The 19,933-nt window shown below is 30.3% G+C and overlaps 2 protein-coding genes across 7 annotated transcripts; both read left to right on the top strand.

The window, feature by feature from the left end:
* The first annotated feature begins 476 nt into the window (after positions 1-476).
* LOC143195614 (uncharacterized) lies at positions 477-19,584 on the top strand. 6 transcript variants are annotated; one of them, XM_076402905.1, is made up of 4 exons: positions 490-1,126; positions 7,149-7,382; positions 17,835-18,040; positions 19,381-19,584. In XM_076402905.1, the coding sequence occupies exons 1-4, from the start codon at positions 901-903 to the stop codon at positions 19,444-19,446; spliced, it is 732 nt and encodes a 243-aa protein (XP_076259020.1). In that variant the 5' UTR covers positions 490-900; the 3' UTR covers positions 19,447-19,584. The 6 variants fall into 6 exon arrangements, with proteins under 6 accessions (XP_076259017.1, XP_076259020.1, XP_076259021.1 ...); XM_076402902.1 differs by lacking the exons at positions 17,835-18,040; positions 19,381-19,584 and adding an exon at positions 15,827-17,514 and having other exon boundaries at positions 477-1,126; XM_076402906.1 differs by lacking the exons at positions 17,835-18,040; positions 19,381-19,584 and adding an exon at positions 15,443-15,808 and having other exon boundaries at positions 500-1,126.
* On the top strand, positions 10,100-11,194 carry LOC143195616 (uncharacterized). The gene has a single exon (XM_076402908.1). The coding sequence runs from the start codon at positions 10,173-10,175 to the stop codon at positions 10,521-10,523; it is 351 nt and encodes a 116-aa protein (XP_076259023.1). The 5' UTR covers positions 10,100-10,172; the 3' UTR covers positions 10,524-11,194.
* Positions 19,585-19,933: the final 349 nt, after the last annotated feature.

The following is a 19,933-nucleotide window of genomic DNA, read 5'->3' on the forward strand; positions in this document are numbered from 1 at the left end:
TGTGTATGATTAGTTCATTTATATATTATAATTGTTATTGCCTATATTTTCTCTTGTACGAAACGTTAGACAGAAACCTAGTACTAATTAATATTAAATTAATTAATATTATATTAATTTATTAATAATAAATTAAATTAATATTGAGAAAGGGAATGTATTAATTTTTGCTTTTAATAGGCCTCATAGGTAATTTATTGACTGACCTGGGTAAAATACATGATTTTCTTTAATTAAAATACAAATTACTATTTCCTACGTATTTAAAATACGAAATATAAAATATTTTTACACCATGTATTTGAAATACAAAACAGACCATACACTGGCACCTGAAATAAGTGAAGTATTTTGTAATTTGTTAAAATACAAATTAATTAAAGAAAATCATGTTTTTGCCCAGCTCTGGTTATTCGAGGTGAAGATGAATCCAATTAATCAGGTATTGTTAAAATCGGTCCCGTCGTTTTTGAGTTATAAATGGTGCAATTAATCTGACTTTGCTTTATGTATTTAGAATTAAAAATGACTTCTTACACATTGTTTGTTATAATAACACGTCGATCAGATCTAATCGCTTACGTCGAATGACGAAACAGCTCGAGAGCCCTAAAAAACTAGCTCGTCAGACCATAAGCCGATTGTAAACAACTTCGACACCGTTACACATTTTCCTTAAAGTAACCCACAAAAATCGAAACCGATCTTCAATCTCTCTTCCTTATAAATAAAACGTTGCCGTTTTGACCGCGTCTCTGCAGAAACCGTTCGAGATCCGAACGTAACGCGTTGATTCAGCTCTTACCTCATTCACTCCGAGGATATACCAAGTTTCATACTAGGTTTCCCGGTTTACTCCGTTTGTTATTCTTGTTTTCTCCATCGAATTTTCCATCGAGTATGATTTGGATATTATTAGCTTTATCTATCGTCGGTTGGTCCAGTGGTCATAGTTTAAATCAGTCGACTGATTTACGAAATTCCACTCTGAAAGACGATGAATCATTCAAAGGTCGCCAGATTAGTAATTATGTTGGTATGATCAGTTGCGTTGCCAACTACGATGTTTCTTGTTTCTTGGATGTGGCTCAAGATTATTTGGAGTTGAAACGGACGGAACTTTTAGGTAAGTTTTTAGTTTCTAATATATTAAATATATACTACATAGTACTTCTATTGCTTGTCGAATTTGTTAAATGGTTTATAATTTTTAGGCTTTATGACAATGATTAAGCGTTTTAATATATATTTCACTAAACAATTAAAAATTAAGATATAAAAATATAAAATATTCAGTATTAAAAAATAATTTAGATATAATCATGTATTTTTACTCTATTTTTTTATGAAATGTATAGTACCTTATTATTATTCATTAAACTCACAGAAGAATCTATCTCATAAAGTGTACTCCACAGCTATGCTGGTACGTATATATTTTTGTCGAAATGTTCCATGATATATTGCATTGTATTTGAATTTTATTAATACAGAGATGACTCTTCTTTTCAGTTGATCTCTGACATAAAATAACCCTATAAAAATCAAGTGTTATTAAATAACAAGATCTAGGAGGGCAATTCTGATAACCGAAATGAGATAGTACATAAACTAATAGTTAGTTTATCAGTTTCATCAGATTCATTTTCGAAGAATTAAAATCTAATACTTCCAAATCAAATTTACACTAAACAATGACCCTTTGTGGATGCATTCGTCTTCCATTTAGACTATTAATGAAGACATAATTGTTTCGGACGATTCAGCTTTAAAAATTAGCATTCATTTGCTGATATTCAACTTATTCAATGTTTTGCACTCTCATAGCGTGCTTCAATCATACTAACCCTAAACTGTTAGCCGTCAAACTTATTGCTTTTAGCTTGTCAACATTTTGGGACACAAATGGTGATAATTTTAAGTTGTGCGTAAATTTTAGGCCACTTTATAAGGTTAACATTTAAAATATGAAATACTATTTCAAATACTAATTACTTCACAACATAATACATGATATCGTATACAATACCACAATAATAAATAATATAATATTCAATATAATATCTAATTATTATATTATTAGTGTATTATTATTATATACACCGATTTGATATGGTTAAGAAAATGTCGAACCTCCTCTTTTATTCGGTTTATATGTAAAAAAATTTATTTTCAAAAATTCATAGTTTAACTAAAGAAAAAAAACATTTTTGATCTTTAAAATGTGCATATGTACCATATGAATCTTGGAGAGTACCGACTCGAAAATCTTGCGATGTCAAAAAAGTTTGGCCTACTAATTGGAACAATCGGTACAGTTATGTTTGATTAATATTAAATAGCAATGAGGTGACAGATGCTAATCAGATTGTTTACGAAAAGTACTGTTAAGGCAACAATAACGATTTGAATAGCCCAGAATTTATTTTTTTACGATCTGCGTGGCAAATCATTTAGTCATATTTGTAATTGAGGGACTATACCATCTTGGCGCTCTGATATTAAAAAAATCTAGAAACCTGCTCTAACGAATTTGAAGGACATTTTGTGGCTTTAATGTGATAACGAAATAATTAATAAAGACTAGAGGACCTGGTGAACTTCCTATCACTTACACCTACTTTGTAAATGTTGTTCGACAATAAGAAAAGCCACTAATGATGATATTATGGCTCTGAGATGACATCTGATCCATTGCTATTTTGAATATTTTAACTAAATCGTTGCCTTGATGAACAAACATTTGCAGTTCTTAGACAATAGTTCGCTTCAATGTTGGATTTCATCCAGAATTCAAATTGCGGATTGCCCATAAAATAAGTTTGTAATAATTGATGATCTGGACCTGGCAGTGGCAAAAGCGCTCCAAGTAAGTGACAAATATGTCATTGTATCTGCAATAGTTTAAGATTTTGTTAATTTCCTGATAGATATTTAAATGTTATAAACTATTTTATGGTATAAAACTTGGAAAATGGGGTATGAAATTGTCCTGTATAATATGCGTTGCGCTAAACGCCGTCATTTGGAAACCACTATTATAATTATGAATCTTGGCTAAGAAGTGGTTAGAATTATTTTCTATCGGAGGAACCAGTGAAGGCAATCGATCAGATGGTGGGACCAATTGTGGCAATTTTACTTTTCCAGCGGTACAACATAACCCAGTAGATTTATTGCTGTATTTTAATGCCTCACAATGTTGATAAACGATTGTCATTTCCCCAATTACAACTGATTTGTTGGCACCATAATATATTACCGGATCGTAGTGGAATGCCGCCCGTTCTTGGATCATAGAAGCACTGAGTCTGTGCAATTTCACGTATCATGTGCATGCACTTATTGCATTCTAAGCCTTTTCTCTTCATTTCCAATCACTCTTGAATGCAATTGTGACGTACCAATACGTCACTTGCTGGTCATCAATGCGGTTAGAACGTCAGGCAGCTAGTAGCACATTTGAATGATTTTGACGACCTGAACCAAGCAGATCGTCTTCTCCTTGGCATTGTTAATAATAAAAGTAAATACATTTCTTAAGCTTTAAATTTAATAAATGTGAAATACATTTGCAAAGTATGGTTTACCATAAACAAACATTATATTTTCCAACCCTGTTCTTAGTAAATATGTACTCGCATTATATCGTATTTGATATATATATATACTATTATTTTTCATTTGATTTTCATATTATATTTGTGCGAAACTTAAATCGTGGTAAAATGTGGTTCCGCGCCAAGAAATTATTTTCATTGTTTAACACATTTTGAATATTCTAATGGCGGTTTGAAGTATCCCATATTTACTCATCATATAGACTTCTACAGATCTACAGATCTTACTTGGTATTTTTTCTTGGTACTTTCCAGACTCTTTAATGCTGATTGGGGCTGTAATCGAACGTGAATTACTTCTATAGTATAATTATATAATTTCGAAGCAAATCTTGAATCGAATATCTACATAGATATATCTAGCTATATAAGAAACATTCGCTTTTTCATGAAAATACCAGCAATATTTTTCCACAGGTGTATAAAGGGAAAAAAATCTTGAAAATTGTATAAAATAATTTATTTTCCATCAAAGCATGTTTTTAATATTATTCTTCCAATTGAAAGAATGTGAAAAAATCCAATATAGTATTTAACATATATGTTAATTATTGTCTCTGATATTATATTTATCATATGTATAAATTATTTCACTATTTTGGTAATTGCCATTCTAGCTCTGACGTTAACTAGGCCGAGAGGATGGTTTCTGGGATGATTTCTTAGTTTAAGCACTTTAAACAGTACATCAAGTCAGTAATGTGTAAAAAGGAGGCTGAAGTCTAAAGATTTAAATTTATTCATTCTGAATATTATTCATATACTTAAATGCTAAATATGTACATTAAAATATTTTTATTTTTAGTATGTCACAAAATGTTCATGTTGAACATCAAATCAAAGCGGCTAAGAGCATGACCTTATTTTCTCTTTAGAACTTGTTCAGATAACAATATTAACATCTATCTAAATATGCTAAATGAAGAAGAAAATACTAAAAATAGGTTACATAAATTGGTGATCTTTTTTATTGCCGTGAACATCTTCGGTATTTTATGATTATATTATTATAATATCTTGGGCAAAATTATATATCTTGGAAAATCAAATCACATTTTTTATATTATGCTTGTATTTTTTAATCAGATATTATGTGTATGTTGATAGTAATTAGTCGCAATAATAAAGTATACAGTTTTACTTTTTTAAATTTATCTAAATACTGATTGGAATATAAGTAACTTTATATGGCTGCTTGGATGTTTGATTTTATTACAAATAATGTGAGGAATTCTCGTGTACAAATATGTTATTTGAAAAACATTTTTAAGATCTGGAGAAAGCAGTTTCATTATACTTTTTTGACCTCTAAAACCATTCTTGTGCATACGTCAATGGCGATTTATTTCTTGTTAATTAATGGTTTTTTCGTTAAGTTTAATCATTGTTAAATTAATTGTCTTTAATCATAATTGCTGCTTTTATAGAAAAACGCAATAAATAATAAATATTTTAATTTCTACGTGGTTTTCCGTTAGCGGAAAAAATCTCGAATTCAATCTTGACCCAGGCACTTTCACGTTTAATGTTATAGTAGGCCAAGGTCAGCTGGTGCATCCTACAAATGTTTATGAAAAATTTCCGACAGAAAGAAATAATATATCTGTACGGGAACAGTAATCTGCAACCATGCGAACGGTATAAGCAACTTTTTTTATATAGATCTGATAACAGATTAAGAAGATATTAATATGGATGTACTTTTTGTATTGTAAATTAGATATAAAGACCAAGTACAAGATCGCTTTAGTAAGTGATTTTTTGTGCAAACTTTTAAACCATAAATTAATTTAATTACTATCCTATTTTAATCTAAAAACTATGTATCTACAAATCAGGCCGGATGGCATAAACTAAATATAGATATTGTTTGGTGAGTGCATTTAGATGCATTAACACTCTTTCAGATTGTACTTTATAATAGCACTTTGGATCACACATCTTATGGGTTCCAGAGAGATATCACGCTGGATTAGATTATTATACGTGTAATACGGGGCGTCAATGATGACGCGCAACACTATTTTGGAACTTTTAAAGGTGGGTATGTTGAGTTTACTAGTAGTATCCCACAGTTCGATGACATACGTTCAAGTAGATCTAAGAATTATCTTACACAGCAATACCTTGTTATCTAGTACAGTAGTAATACTTGAGGTCACTAGGTCAGCTGTATAGAGGAGGTATGACAATGGGCCAAGGACGCTGTCTTGTGGAACACCAGAAGATATTGATATGTTTGACAATTGTAAGGGGTGACGAGGCAGACAAATGCTAGGGAAGTAATTTAATCGTTACATGCCATGTGTTTTGATTTTTTAGCATTAATTTCATTCATTCATTAGTTCATTTTACCTAACAGTAATTTTTTGGGTGGCAGATCCATTTGAAATTGAGTTTTTGCCGTTTCTGGCCTAATTATTATCACTACGATTTTAGATAGACAGTAGAAATAGCGAGAGCAGTAAAATCAAAGTTTTGCAATTTTTCGTACATTTACATTTTGATTTAAATATTACTAAAATTGACTTCTTAGATCATATTTTACGGATAATTAAATTTGGCAGTTTTGGAGTGGTTTCCTATCAACATTCCTCGATATTGTGAGATTTTATGTTAGAGAGTTAATGCTCAAGTTCATTTTGAAAGTACACGCGACACATACTTAAAAGATATGTTTATCATTATTTAGTGGTGATATACCAAAAATAGCCTTTGGTATTGTTATATTATTTATTTATATATCATTTATTGTATATTAGTAGAATACATTTATTTTTAATATACGATTATATTTTATTATATTAAATTTAATCAATAAAATCATGTAATTCATATAATATAATATAATCATATATTAATACTACATAGTGTTAACCTATATTTATTATGAAATAATATATTATTCTAGATCATACTTTTAAACTGGTGATTTATATTTCTTGGTGATATCACTTCTGTTTGTGTCTGCTTTGAAAGTGTGACGCTAAAAGTAGAACTAAAACTGTGTGAACGATACTGATGGCAAAGATTCATTAGCGTTCAGTGTTTATATTGTTATAGCGGTACAATAACATAGAATTGAATGTAACGTTAACTAGAATGAAGGAAAAAATAAATTATTACTACAGAAATATTTATTTATTAAGAAATGGTATTTAAAGCCGACGGCTTTCCAACTTTGAAGTAATGTATGCAACATTGATTATATATTATAGTTATATTGCAGATACATCTATATTCGTATCTATTGCTACTGTTTTGTTTGATATAGAATTACTTATGTATATTGAAGACAATGATTGATAATTGCAAGATCTACCTGGTAATATAACTCGTAGGAGGTTTTCTAAAATTATAAAATTTTAAATTACTCAATCTGCCAGGCATGCTACTGTGAATATGTACTCATTTATTGTATTACTCTGCTTCTAATTCCACAATAAATATAAATAACAATGTTTAGATCTAGATACGAATCGCATGGTCAATAATTACATTTCATTACGAAAATATTTTTTCTTTTAGTCGAAGCTGATGCCGAAGCTCTTAAATCTACGGGTAGAGCAGACCCAGACGCAAAACCATCTTATTTAGCCGAACTTATTGGAAAATTAATTAAAGAGTTTGGGGGAATGTTTCGAGGCGGTTTTGGCGGATTTTTGCAATCTAGAGAGGGTGAAGATGATGACGATACTGAAGACAGTGATGAAGAAGATGACGGTGACTCCACCGAAGTTTCAGCCAGATCTTCAACTGGAGGTATGTGTTAGCAGGATTTCGTATCATAATTTATGTTTTGTGTTGCGTGATGGCTGAGGATTCGATAAGTTTGTGTTGTGTTTAGTAAATATCGTCTGGACAATATAAAGATATATTTTCCAGATGTTACGTGATTGATCTCATCATCCCAAACTAATCTATACCATATTCATTTCATTAATACTTACACTTTATATTAGTTTTTTTGTGTGCTACCGTTAAATGCCTGTAATGTAAGTTATTAGTTTATATTATTTTTTTAAATAACAAACATTCATCTTTTATGGCATAACCGTATATGTCAATTTTAATTTGAATTGTTTTTTTTTTATTAAGACGGCTCAGTATGCTAGCAACATTTTATCAAACCATCTATCAGTTATTATAATATAACTATGTTAGCAAAGGGTACAATAGCAGTGACCCCTTATCTTTATTCAGTGCATATTACAATACAGCGAATTTTCAGTTCTAGTTGAGTACTTTTTTAAGTTCGCCTAATTCGTCTAATAAATAGTTTATGTGAGGACACACCGAAAGAAATGTTAAAGGTTTTCAAGAATATTTAAAAATCATTTTTGAACTTGGTGATTGATTCGATTACTCGAAACAACGCAATTAGAAACTTGCTATTTCTGTCTTCCTTAATCAATATTGTAGTTAAATCCGTATTCCTTTTATTCATTACGAATTCATTACTTTACGATTACAAATAATGTAAGATTATGGATGAATTATTTTTGTAGGAAACATAATTCTCAACTTTTGACAAATTTGTCAATTCGTGTTAGTGCTAATTGCACATGCGCAAACCAACCCAAGACCTTTTGATTTTAGTGGAATATCTGTATTTGTAGAATTCCAACACTTTGAAAGTGTTGATGAAAGAGAATTAAATTTTTTAAAAAGTTATTTACGGTGTATACTCACTAGAGACCTATCATGCTTTCAAAGCAATCCATATTGTTGTATTTCCATTATTAATGTAATCTTTACGTCCGTTTATTCGAAATAGTATTGCGTCATCTCTTTTTCAAGTCTAAGTACTTGGATATTTTTTTGCAGATGATTCAATTGTGTCAATCTAATCGAAAAACCTCTTAAGATCTAATGATCTTTTCGATATAGGCGAAATCGTTTTTCTACGGTATTGATAATCTTAAGTAAAACTCTTTAAAGGTACTTAAATTAATATGTCATAATAGAACGACATGTCTAAATACTAATTAAATAATATAATCTGATTTGTTTTACATTGGAATTTCTTTTCAATTTAGGAGGAATTTTATAAATGGTCGAAGTTCCGAAAGGATGAAAAATCTGATCCTTCTGTTATCAGTATTGTAGGCATCTAAGAGGCACATATAACATTCATTTAAACTGTTAATATTTTTTATTTAAAGATACACAAGATTAGCATTTTTATGAAAAATGGTATAATACAAAATATGATAAAGCATAACGATGAATCGCTTGGTATATTCAATCAAATTGCTATAATACATTTTAATTTATCTCATCGCACAATAAGTCTCCGGTTTTATATTTTTCTGATATTTTTTTGATTTGACACATAAAATATATGTGCTTTCTATATAGTGTTAAACATTAAGGGATACGTTTCAAAAGATCATTTCATGTCAAGGTAATGTTGAATAAAGTAATGAAGGAAATACTGTTGATGTTAAACAGGACAAGCGTTATAGTATTCCCATCATTGAAATCAACTCCCATTGTACAAATACTCACGATGTTGTACACTTTGATTGCTTAGAATTGGTAGTAGTTCCGAAAAATGTAAGTCAACAGTATAATTTTAGAAAACTTTAAGGTGATATACTAGGTGTGTAGTCTTTTCTAAAGAAAATACACTATTTGCAACGGGTAGTTAAAATTTGTTTATGCAAAGTGCTGTCTATTTGTTTTTATACATTTTGACCATGTTATAGATGCAATTTATGGATGCTATTTTAGAGGGATAGTTTCTCCTTTGAATTAAATCATTCATCCAGCTATTTTTTAACTCTGCAAATGCGTGTCCTATCTATGCGAATGGGTAGTCGGATGAAGCCAGGTCTGGAATGTACCGCGGGTGTAGTAAAACTTCATATCAAGTTATTTCAACACTTTGATTGGGTTTGGTGAATGAGAGTGTGCGTAATCATACTCTAAAGCCTTATTATCATGTTTTTGCTTTCGGTTTGTGTTGGATCTTGATCTAGTAACTATTGCATCTTCAAATGTTCTCGGCCTACCAAAACGTTCTTTGTATTGAACGTTAAAATCATCACATGAATTGTCGAAATTACGCTACACGTGTTCTTATGGTAGGAGCTTGATTACTTGTTGGTTACTTGTTTTCTTTTAATGAAAAATGCACACTAAAGCTTCACATTTTCAAAAATATATAAATATATAATGCTATTATATTGGCGGAAGATAAGTTGAGCAGTTTTGTGGTTAATGTTAGTAGAATAAAATGACACATGTATCAAATCATAACAGTGTACATTTATGGCTAGTGAAATCTGTTACAAGAACTAGAAAATGACTACCGATACATATGATATTGAATATATCAGGAGGTCGTGTATTTCATGAACATTTTTGCATCTATAAATTATTTTTGAAGGGGGTATCAAAAAGGGGGTTTTTATATAATAAAGATACTCTTATTTGGAGCGGAGATTTATTGAGCGATATGTTAATTATTGACTCTGAACGAAGTTAACGCTCAGACATGCTACTGTGTTTACAGATGGTCGCGGCAAAAAGAAAAAGAAGAAAAATATGCTTGGCTTATTGAAATTCTTTGGTTTCGCTACTTTAATCTACAAGAAAATCTGTCTCTTATTGAAATTCTTTCACGCTGCCCTTCAGTTTAAATTTTTCCTTTTGGCTTTGGCTGGGTTCTTGCTTCATCTCGCCAAACTCTGGCACTCTTTCAAGCACGAGCACCATCCGACTAAAGTTATTTATTACGAGCATGCCCAACACCAACATCATTACGGCCACGGAGAGGAGGATGGTCATTCTATCTGGGCTCGGGCTTTGCATATGGATAACAGTACCGCACAAAAGTCAGCCTACGCCGCTCAGAAACCAATCGTTTTAATTACCGTTACCGATAAGGTTATTTAACGTCAGCCTTATTCGTTTTTATGTCATAGATGTTGGTAGTGAGAGTAGAGTGTGTCAGCAACAAGTTTTACTATATACAGATATGAAACAAGAAATTCGACAACATAAACCTACTTTTAATTTGGATGAGCTTCCTTGATTAAATTAAGCCAACTTATTTCTTATTACTAAGATACATCTTTAAATTATGTATATTATTATCCTATTTCGGTCAAGCCATGTGTTTTATTTACTGTAATCTTAATGCTTTTATTGTTTTCTGTGGTCTATTCATAATTCTGCGAAAAGTGCGAAAAGTCTCAAAGCATCTCCATTTATCCATTTATCTATTTAAAAATAGTTTGGAATGTTTATTTATTGTTTACTGTATAATATGTTATCATAGATGAGATATTGTTTTTATTTTTAAACAATCATTTATGTTGATGGTACGGTTAGTAGTACATATGTAAATATACAGCAGACGCTCCGTACAGTGAAGTAATTGAAACTAAGTGTAGTTGAGATTATTAAAAGTTGGATTTAACAATTTCAATAAGTTAATAACATCCAAGGATGCATTGACAAAGATATCCGTATTCTACCGCAATTGTTCCTTAATTACAACATTCATGTCATTTTCATCATAAGCACATATCGTTGACACATAAGAGATTGTTCCATTGTTGTTGATTGTTGTGTAATTGTTGTTGATTGTTGTGTAAATATTTTGCATAGTTTCTTGATCAAGATCGTTCCAGGCCATATGCAAATTTAAAACAACATCTCGGGGTATCACCTGTTTCAAAGCCACCCATATGTTTTCAGAATTCTTTAATAGAACAGATGAAAGCATAACCTTTTGGTAGTAAAGATTGGAAAGTTTTATTAAGTGCCGGTTCATTGGTTGGATTTATGGAGTTCGGTTCCAGATACATAAAAAAAATGGACTCTCGCTCCTGTGTTGCTGTTCTAGAGGATAGTAACAACGCTTTTATTGCAAGGTTCTATTAGAAAATCTTTTTAATTGAGAATAGAACATTTGCGATTGTAAAATCATTGTCATACTTTTAAATCTTCATTAAAGCGATAAAGAACTTCAGGAATATACTGCTTGTCATCCTCGCATTTTGTGAACAACCATAATCAACAGGGCTTTAATCAAATGAGCATTAGCACTGGTACAAGCTAGAAAAGTTATTCGTTTTATTAATTTTTTCGAATGATACAGCATATGTTTTTATTTGCGAATATTTTCCAATAAAGGGCACTTTTATCAGCGCTGTAAATTTGTTCTATTCTTAAGTCTACCCCAATTGTTTTCATCAATTTGATATTTCTTTGAATGTTTTTTAATTCTAGTTGTACTGAAAATGTCTCAGCAGATAGCGGTCGAATTCCGTATCTTGTTTCGTATCGTTTGTCTTGTTTCTTTAAATATTTCGCCACTAATTAGGATATGTTTTTCCCGTTGTTTGAAAAGCCGCTTATGACGAAAATTTTCCATTTTGAAAAGCCGCTTATGACGAAAATTTTCCATTTTAGGCATCTGCGTTTGTTAAAACTTTTAAATCTAAAGGTTTTGTAGGTGTTTTTTAAATAATATTTGTGATTTTAAGCGCTTACTTTTACAAATTGTTTCCTTTGATACTATATATTTTTTTGCAGTGTCACTCCTCTACCTAGGCAACTTGGTCTATGTTTTTTTTTGACACTAAATTTAAAAATTTCACTTTATAAAATCTGGATGATACAGTGGTAAAAATGTTCAATATGTGCGAATATTGTCCCCACCTCTCGGCGTCCTATTGCCAAAAATTGTTTACATCATCGTAGAGATTAGGCCATAGGGATTGTTTACGTTACCGCATTTTACATTTGATCCTGTGGTACGACTTTTGTGTTTATATTAACACACTGTTTTAATTATTGTGTTCTTGCATTAATGAGCGTTTGCTGTAATAGAATAAAAATGTTTAAAATTAATTTTCACACCATGGAATATACTTTTAAGTATCCTTCACCCGCTATCCATATTTAAAAGTTAGGTAATGTCATCTAAGAAAGATGAAATATCTAGATGTATTATGTCCTTCATGTTATTTACTACATGCTTTAATGAAACAGTATTAGTGATATTAGTGACTTAGCTGTTGAAGCGGCATACATAGTAAGTTAAACAGGTAGGTGTATTCTGTAATATTTTTAAGCATGACCTTAAAGCGTTATTTTGCATGCCTTTGTCACCGAAACACAGACACCAAACCATTATATTACAGAGTACACATTTCAATCATCATAATATAAGGGGAAGGTTTTTTTACTGACGCGGGCACATGTAAAATATGACAAAACTATGCTATAAAAAATGTTTTGTTATATTGTTGCTTCAATTTATTACATTTTGCCAGATAATTAATTAGTAATTTAATTTTCGTGTGTTTTATTTTGTTTGACGTATAGGTTTAGTAGTGTAATAATTTTATTAAACGAGAGTATAAGAATATGATATATAGAGCATAAGAGCATAATATTTTGAAAGTATTAATTCATATTTTATCTCCTACTTATTATAACTTATATTTTAACGATAGTTTTTTATTGCAGTTGAATGTATAAATTTATGTATAAAGAATTTATTTTTTGAAAAATCCAAATATTGGAAAGAAGTAATTTAAAAGGGAACATATTTTATCGCATGAAATGTGATTAAATTATATTGAAATAATAGATTAGATTATAAAGCCATATTAATATTGTTTTATTGTATTTATATTTGCTATATTGTGGGGATTTTTATTATTATTATTATTATTTTGTATTTTTAGATGAGTACTGGAGACAATGAAAAAATCAATCAATCATTCGATAATAAAATATTAATATACATGTAGTTGAAATCGATGAATTTTAATTATTTATACCAATACCATACAAAGGTGACTTTTTATTTGTTTGGAAACTGTTTCTTTTAATAATAGATTAATGTGTCTAAAACATCAATAAGGAAACATCATGTATAACATAAAATAAAATATGAGCTCATTCTGCTAATAAAATGAATGCTCATTCAATATTTTATATTTTAAATTCAATATTTACATTTTTTCACTTTTTTTAATAACGATATAATTTATTTAAGTATTAATACATTATTTTAATACACATTACATTATATTTTAAAAATTAAATATATTTCTTATCTTTAATAAACCTATATTAAACCTATTTGTATCTAAATTAATATGTTATAATAAAACAAGCAGTCATATTTTAAATCTAAAATATAGGTGTCAGAGACGGGCAATAATTTTACAATTATTATTTTTTGAGCTAAAAAGTAAGTACAACTTTAATGATATTAGGAGAAACAGCATGTTTTATTCCTACATAATTATTGGTAACTATAGCGTAAAGTGGATATATAATAATGCTTATATTCAATAGGAATTAATATAACAATACAAGCATGATGATTAACTATATTACCATGTATTAACTTATTAACCACAGCATGTATTTTAAACTTACAATTTTACTAATACTATTAATTAATGCTGAGTTTATTAACATGTCTGCAATACACTGATGCAAATAGCTTAATCTGTGTACAATTTTATTTTCTATTAGACTAGTGCATATCTTAAAAACGATTCTAGTTTCAGAAATGCGTACCTTGGATGGCCTTTCCCAGAAAAAGAAGAAGAAGAAGAAGAAGCCCTTAAAAAGCTTGATTAGATTGATCAAGGTGGCTCTGATAGCACTGATTATTGTTCTTAAGCTTGGCATACTTTTGAAAGTTTTACAAACTGCTATGCAGTTCAAGTTTCTGCTAATTTCGGTTGCTACTTTTGCGATACAGGCATTTAAGTTTTGGACAAACTTAAAAAACAAGAACGACCATCACGAGGAGATCGTCTATAAGAATCCTTACTTATCTGGCGACGAGTATTCCTCACCAGGAGGTGGATCGTCTTATGGGGGAGAGTATAATGCAGCCCGAAATTTCCCTAGCGCCCAACATATGGCCTATTCTCATCATGCACCGATGTAGATCAATCCAAATATGTGAACTTACAGAATAAGTATATATTTATTGTAAAATTATATTAAAATATGCAAGTATCTTGTTTTTTATTAACATGATTTTAAAGATTTTGCCCTATGTGTAAGAATTAACGATTAAGCGCCTTGTATGAATTAATTATTCATTTAGTCAATACAAGATAGAGTGAGTGGTAAGTGAAGTTGTTTAGGAATTATCATCATGAAACATCTTTAACAATTCATCGTCATTCAGGTGTGTATGAGCCAGTTATCTTAACAATTAATGATACATAATGGGCAATGCTGATGATCTATTGTATACCAGAATTTATCATATTTTCAAAGATTTTTCTAATTGATTTTCCCTCACAACAATTTTTTTATTGTTATTTGAATAGATTATCACAACTAAATATAAAAGGGTTTGTACGTTTAGATAGTTTAAAAAATTAAAATGTTTCTTAAAATTATTTTTCTATTCAGTTATATTAACGTACATATATATCGATTTGCTATTATTCATGATCTAAGGTTTTAAATTTAAGGGATATTTCCTTTGTCCGTTTGTTTTGCGAAACATTTTCACTAAACTCTGGTATTCATGACATCAACATCGTATGCCATTTCAAAGATATTAAAGCCATTTGCGTACGACTTTTGTCAGTAAACAATGAAAAGCCTGTAGAATGTTCTATAGGGACGTACAGCCTGATCACGCCTGTTTGCGGTCTGGGACGTCGAAGGACGTTCCACTTGAATACTAGTTCGGGTAAGTCCAGATCCAAAAAAGAGAAAAGCGTACGCAAATGTAGCTCTTAGTGCCCGCAAACGGGCGTGATCAGGCGGTACGACCCGACAACCTGTACAAATTGCTATTATTTAAACGATTTCAGTCGAAGCCAAAGGCCATCACCACCAATACGACAAAATTGCCGATGGTAAATCGAAAAAACAACTGATAAACGAAGCTATTGTGCTGCTGAAGATCACACTGGTGATAGCGGCCGTGGCCCTTGCTATAACCGTGTTGGGAGCGTTAGCAGGAGTAGGCGCTTTAACGCTCAAGTGTCTGGCTGCAGTGGCTATTGTGAAGTTTCTGCTCATAAAGAAGTTTTCAAATTCTGGACATCAATATTATCACGATTAGAAAAAAATAAACGGCGATGGACGTTACTTCGGCTATTCTCGATAACTTAACAATGTCCATCGTGTTTCTAACAAATCCCAAAAACCGAATTTCAACCGCATTAATGAAGAAAATTAAACTAATTTTTCAGTTCGGACCTCCAGTTCCAAACAGTTGAGGAAAAAGAAGAAGAACAAGGAAGGTATAATCACGAAAATTGTCAGATTCGTCAAGTACATTGTCTACGTTTTGACGCTGTATTTTATGATACACACCGCTATCGCCATGTTCAATTCCTTCCTTATGTTCAAGATGGTGGCGGCCATCATGTGGGCGGTGGCTATCTTTGCCCTTAAGGTCTGGATTCTGCACAAGGGCAGTGGTGACCAAGTTGTGGTTCACGAAGACGTTCACCACGAACATCATTATGAGAACGACGACCATTACGATCATGTACCGGTTGATGATTGGTCAAGTTATTCTAGAAAAGATTACGCTCACAATTTGGCATATCGTGAACAAAAACCGACACCCTCTTCCGGTCTGTTATCTTGGTTTAATTAATTCTATCAATATAATGAGGTTGGAATTAAAATATTTCCAGAGGATTATTGTGGCAGATGTGTTTTGTGAGATAACCAATCATTTTTAAAAGGAGATATATATTCTTAATGGGGTATTCCGGTCTAGTCATTAAAAAAAATCGATTTTTTCATATTTTCAAAGTCTAAACCTTATACAAGGATTATACAATGTTAAAATGAGTTCCGGACATATAGGTATTTTTATGGCGTGATTTTAGTACTCCCTTAATGTTTTGGTTCATTATTAATGTTTATGTGTATTAAACGATAATATAGATAATATTGAGAATAGAATAAGTTGTAGAAAGTTCAGTTTAACAATCATTCAGCATAATACAAAATCTCCTTTTTAAAATGCATTTTTTTATAATCAATAGATTAGATAAATAGATTTGTTCAATTTTTTGTAAAAGGGGACATCTGAAAAATGATGTTTATGAAACGGGTTTTTTTTGTTCGTTTTAAATTATTTTGTTGCAATTATCTGTAACAGGTCTCTACATTATTCAAGATAAAAAAGAAATGTTAATCTAATTTCAATATATCTTTATTAATTTTGATACTTTGATACTTTGACTTTCAAAATCAATTTCCTCTATATAAATATTTTCCCCTTTTGGTAAATCACTTTTTCTTTTTGTTATTTGTGGAATTTTAATATTTATTGTTAAATTTGGTTTTGGGTATTACAGGTTTTGGGGACATTTACTTGTATTTCAATTTCAAAGGTGTGAATATTTTGTTGTAATTCTAAGTGTTGAAGTTCATTTTAGTATTATTTGTGTCATACAGAATTAAATTTAGTTTTAATGATCCCTTGTTCCGTTTTAAGAACATATTTTAAATATCATGAAAAACCCAAGTGATATAAAGTTGGATATTTTACTAGCTTGTAGTAGTATTAGACACAACTTAGACTGAGTACATATGGGTATAAGTACAAGACATAGTTTAACCATCAATTCTACTCCCTGTTAATCTAATAATAGATATTTAGGATTTAAATCATATAGTGCCAGTTTTGATCTTAAAACAGTGTTACATATATTATAGGCCAGTTATTAAACAATCTGTGTTATCATTCTTAAAACCCATATGGAAACTGAAAGTGTTGTGTTCAAAATCATTTGGTTTTGATATATAACGTTAGATTAGTCATTAGGTTAGATTGAAGCAGTGCCATTTTATTTTGGGCCATTAGAATGAGTAGCCTAGTCATCAGCGATTAGCAAAGTTTATTTATTGTGCTTATTATTTGTATAATTGTAATGCATATTGCATGTTTTGTACTAATAAATATTTTTTTGCTTCCGTGTGTTTTTATTATACCCAATTATTATGATATTAATGGTATATGCGTAGCAAGATTGATAGTATCTACTAGACAGTGAAATGTATGCTGTAGTTGATAAAAAGTTTGTATACAAAAGATAAAATCTTAGAATTATAGTCACTTAAATCAAGTACGTAATACATGCAAGATATTATAGTATCACTTCCATTCATAGTCATCATCTTTAAATATTACATATTAAATTCTATTTTTACGAAAAATAAGAGAGTTCCCCTTTTCAGCTGGACGTAAGGCCTCTGATGATCCAGTAAAGCAAAGTCGAAAGAAAGATGACGACGATGGATTGAAAACTTACTTAATGGACGTAGCTGTTAAACTCATTCTGTTCAAGATTGCTCTATTTGGCGTCCTGGTAGTGTTGGTCGCCTTGATTGGATTATTAGCCGCCGCTGTATCGTTCAAATTACATGTTATTGCTGTTGTCTCTGTAATTATTCAAGGCATTATTAACAAAATCAAATATGGACATTTAAAACACTGAAATTTAATAAAATTTTCTACAATGTTCTCATTTCAATTTAAGCTACTGATATTACAGAAGTTATTTTGTATATTTGATGAATATTCCTTAAAATGCCTTATATTAATCTTTATTTACGATATTATGATTAACTGATCGCATTATTACATTATATGTTTTACAGGGGATGGAAAAATAATATGAACACCTGAGATATACACAGTATTTATTTATTAATAAGGTTTTAAGCTATCATTAGCTTTTCAGTCAGCTTTTAAAAATATTATCTGAATAGTTTCATCGATTATTTGGCGATTGTGTTGGCCAGGGAAGATCGTATTCTGATCGTTCTCAAACCAAGAATGGGTCATTTTGACAGTATGTATGGGTACATTATCATATTAGAATATGGTAGTGTTCATTGAGGATATCGATATATTCGGTGGTGTTTAAACTGAGCATTACATACAATACACAGGCAATCAACAAGATGTACTATATTGTATGGTGTTCAAATTATTTTGTCTATCCTTTGTACCTTGTTTATATTACTCATCTTAGTAACTGAAATTCTGAACAAATTAGGGGCATTTTATACTTCTGACCTGCTATTTCAATGCAATATTCTTAGTGTAAAAAGTTTATTTTGTGTATTTAGTGGATGGGATATACCATGACTTGCTAAAATTAAATTAAACTATAAATATATTTGGAAGTAGTCTAAACATGATTGATGTACATTAAGCAACCCAAAAGATTATTTTCAATCTAACAATGTGCGTCAACCTCGATGTCTAACCCCAATTACTCTAGATGTAGCTCTTAATATTGCACATGACTTTCGTTTCACTAGTTCATCTGTGAAGATCGCGATAAATGAAGATAGAGTTCTTATGATACTAGTTTATTATTGAAATCGTTGCACAATATTTTTAATAATAATTTTTTCAACTATTTGAAATAATCTAATTTTAATCAGAAATTGTACGGATTAATACCTGTGTTTAATAGAACAATAATTTCAAATAATAATGAAGTAAATGAATAGAAATATATTACTAAGAATCACTGAATCTAATAACAAAAAGTATATTTTTTTGTATTAAGTCTGCAGTACTGTAAAGTCGGAGAAAATTAATTAAATTTTTGATTAGTATTCAAGCTGTCGATACTTATGTACTGCACGTTTAATTTTAAACGGTATCTATACCATTTGCATAAGACTAACTAAATTTGACGGAAATATTTTTGGGGCACCCTTATAATATCTTTTAGATACCTGTTTACGATTTTTTACGTGTTTCTAGGAGAAGCCAGGCAGCAAAAGAGAAAAAAGAAGAAACAACAAATGGAGAGGATCAACATGTTCGTGATGTTGGTAGCCTTGGCGACCAAAGTTAACTTAATCCTACATATGCTTAGTGTTGCTATACTAGGGAAACTCTTGATTATCGGTGTGGCGCACTTGATTCTAACCAAAATCAAGTTCTTTGCTAACTTGAAGAATTCATCACAAGGAACGAACAAGGTTGTTTATTTTCATGATAACCATCATGACCATCATTACGAGGATTTAGGCAACGTGGATTCTGGTTGGTTTGGAAATTATTAAGTTTTGTATATCATTAAAATACTGATATATTTGCTATATATTTTTTAATTAATTGTGTATTTTATTATTATACCCTTCCTTATATTCATGATATTTAGCTATGCATTTAGTGGAACATTTATTTTTCATACCAAGAAAAAGTCTTATAAAATCAATTTGATTGGTAGCGAAAAACTGAAAACAACGAAAAACCATCTAAAATGAAAACAAAACAGAATACCAAAAAATACAATATAAAAAAATATAAC

The sequence above is a fragment of the Rhynchophorus ferrugineus genome, unplaced genomic scaffold, assembly GCF_030347505.1.
Source record: "Rhynchophorus ferrugineus isolate W39M unplaced genomic scaffold, kcgeb_rfMv2 rfM4, whole genome shotgun sequence".
NCBI classification, from domain to species: Eukaryota; Metazoa; Arthropoda; class Insecta; order Coleoptera; family Curculionidae; genus Rhynchophorus; species Rhynchophorus ferrugineus.

Coding starts and splice junctions, on each gene's coding strand:
- LOC143195614 (XM_076402902.1), top strand. CDS start 901: ATGATTTGGATATTATTAGCTTTATCTATCGTCGGTTGGTCCAGTGGT. Junction 1,127..7,148: donor GAAACGGACGGAACTTTTAG/GTAAGTTTTTAG, acceptor TTTTTCTTTTAG/TCGAAGCTGATGCCGAAGCT. Junction 7,383..15,826: donor AGCCAGATCTTCAACTGGAG/GTATGTGTTAGC, acceptor CTAATTTTTCAG/TTCGGACCTCCAGTTCCAAA.
- LOC143195616 (XM_076402908.1), top strand. CDS start 10,173: ATGCTTGGCTTATTGAAATTCTTTGGTTTCGCTACTTTAATCTACAAG.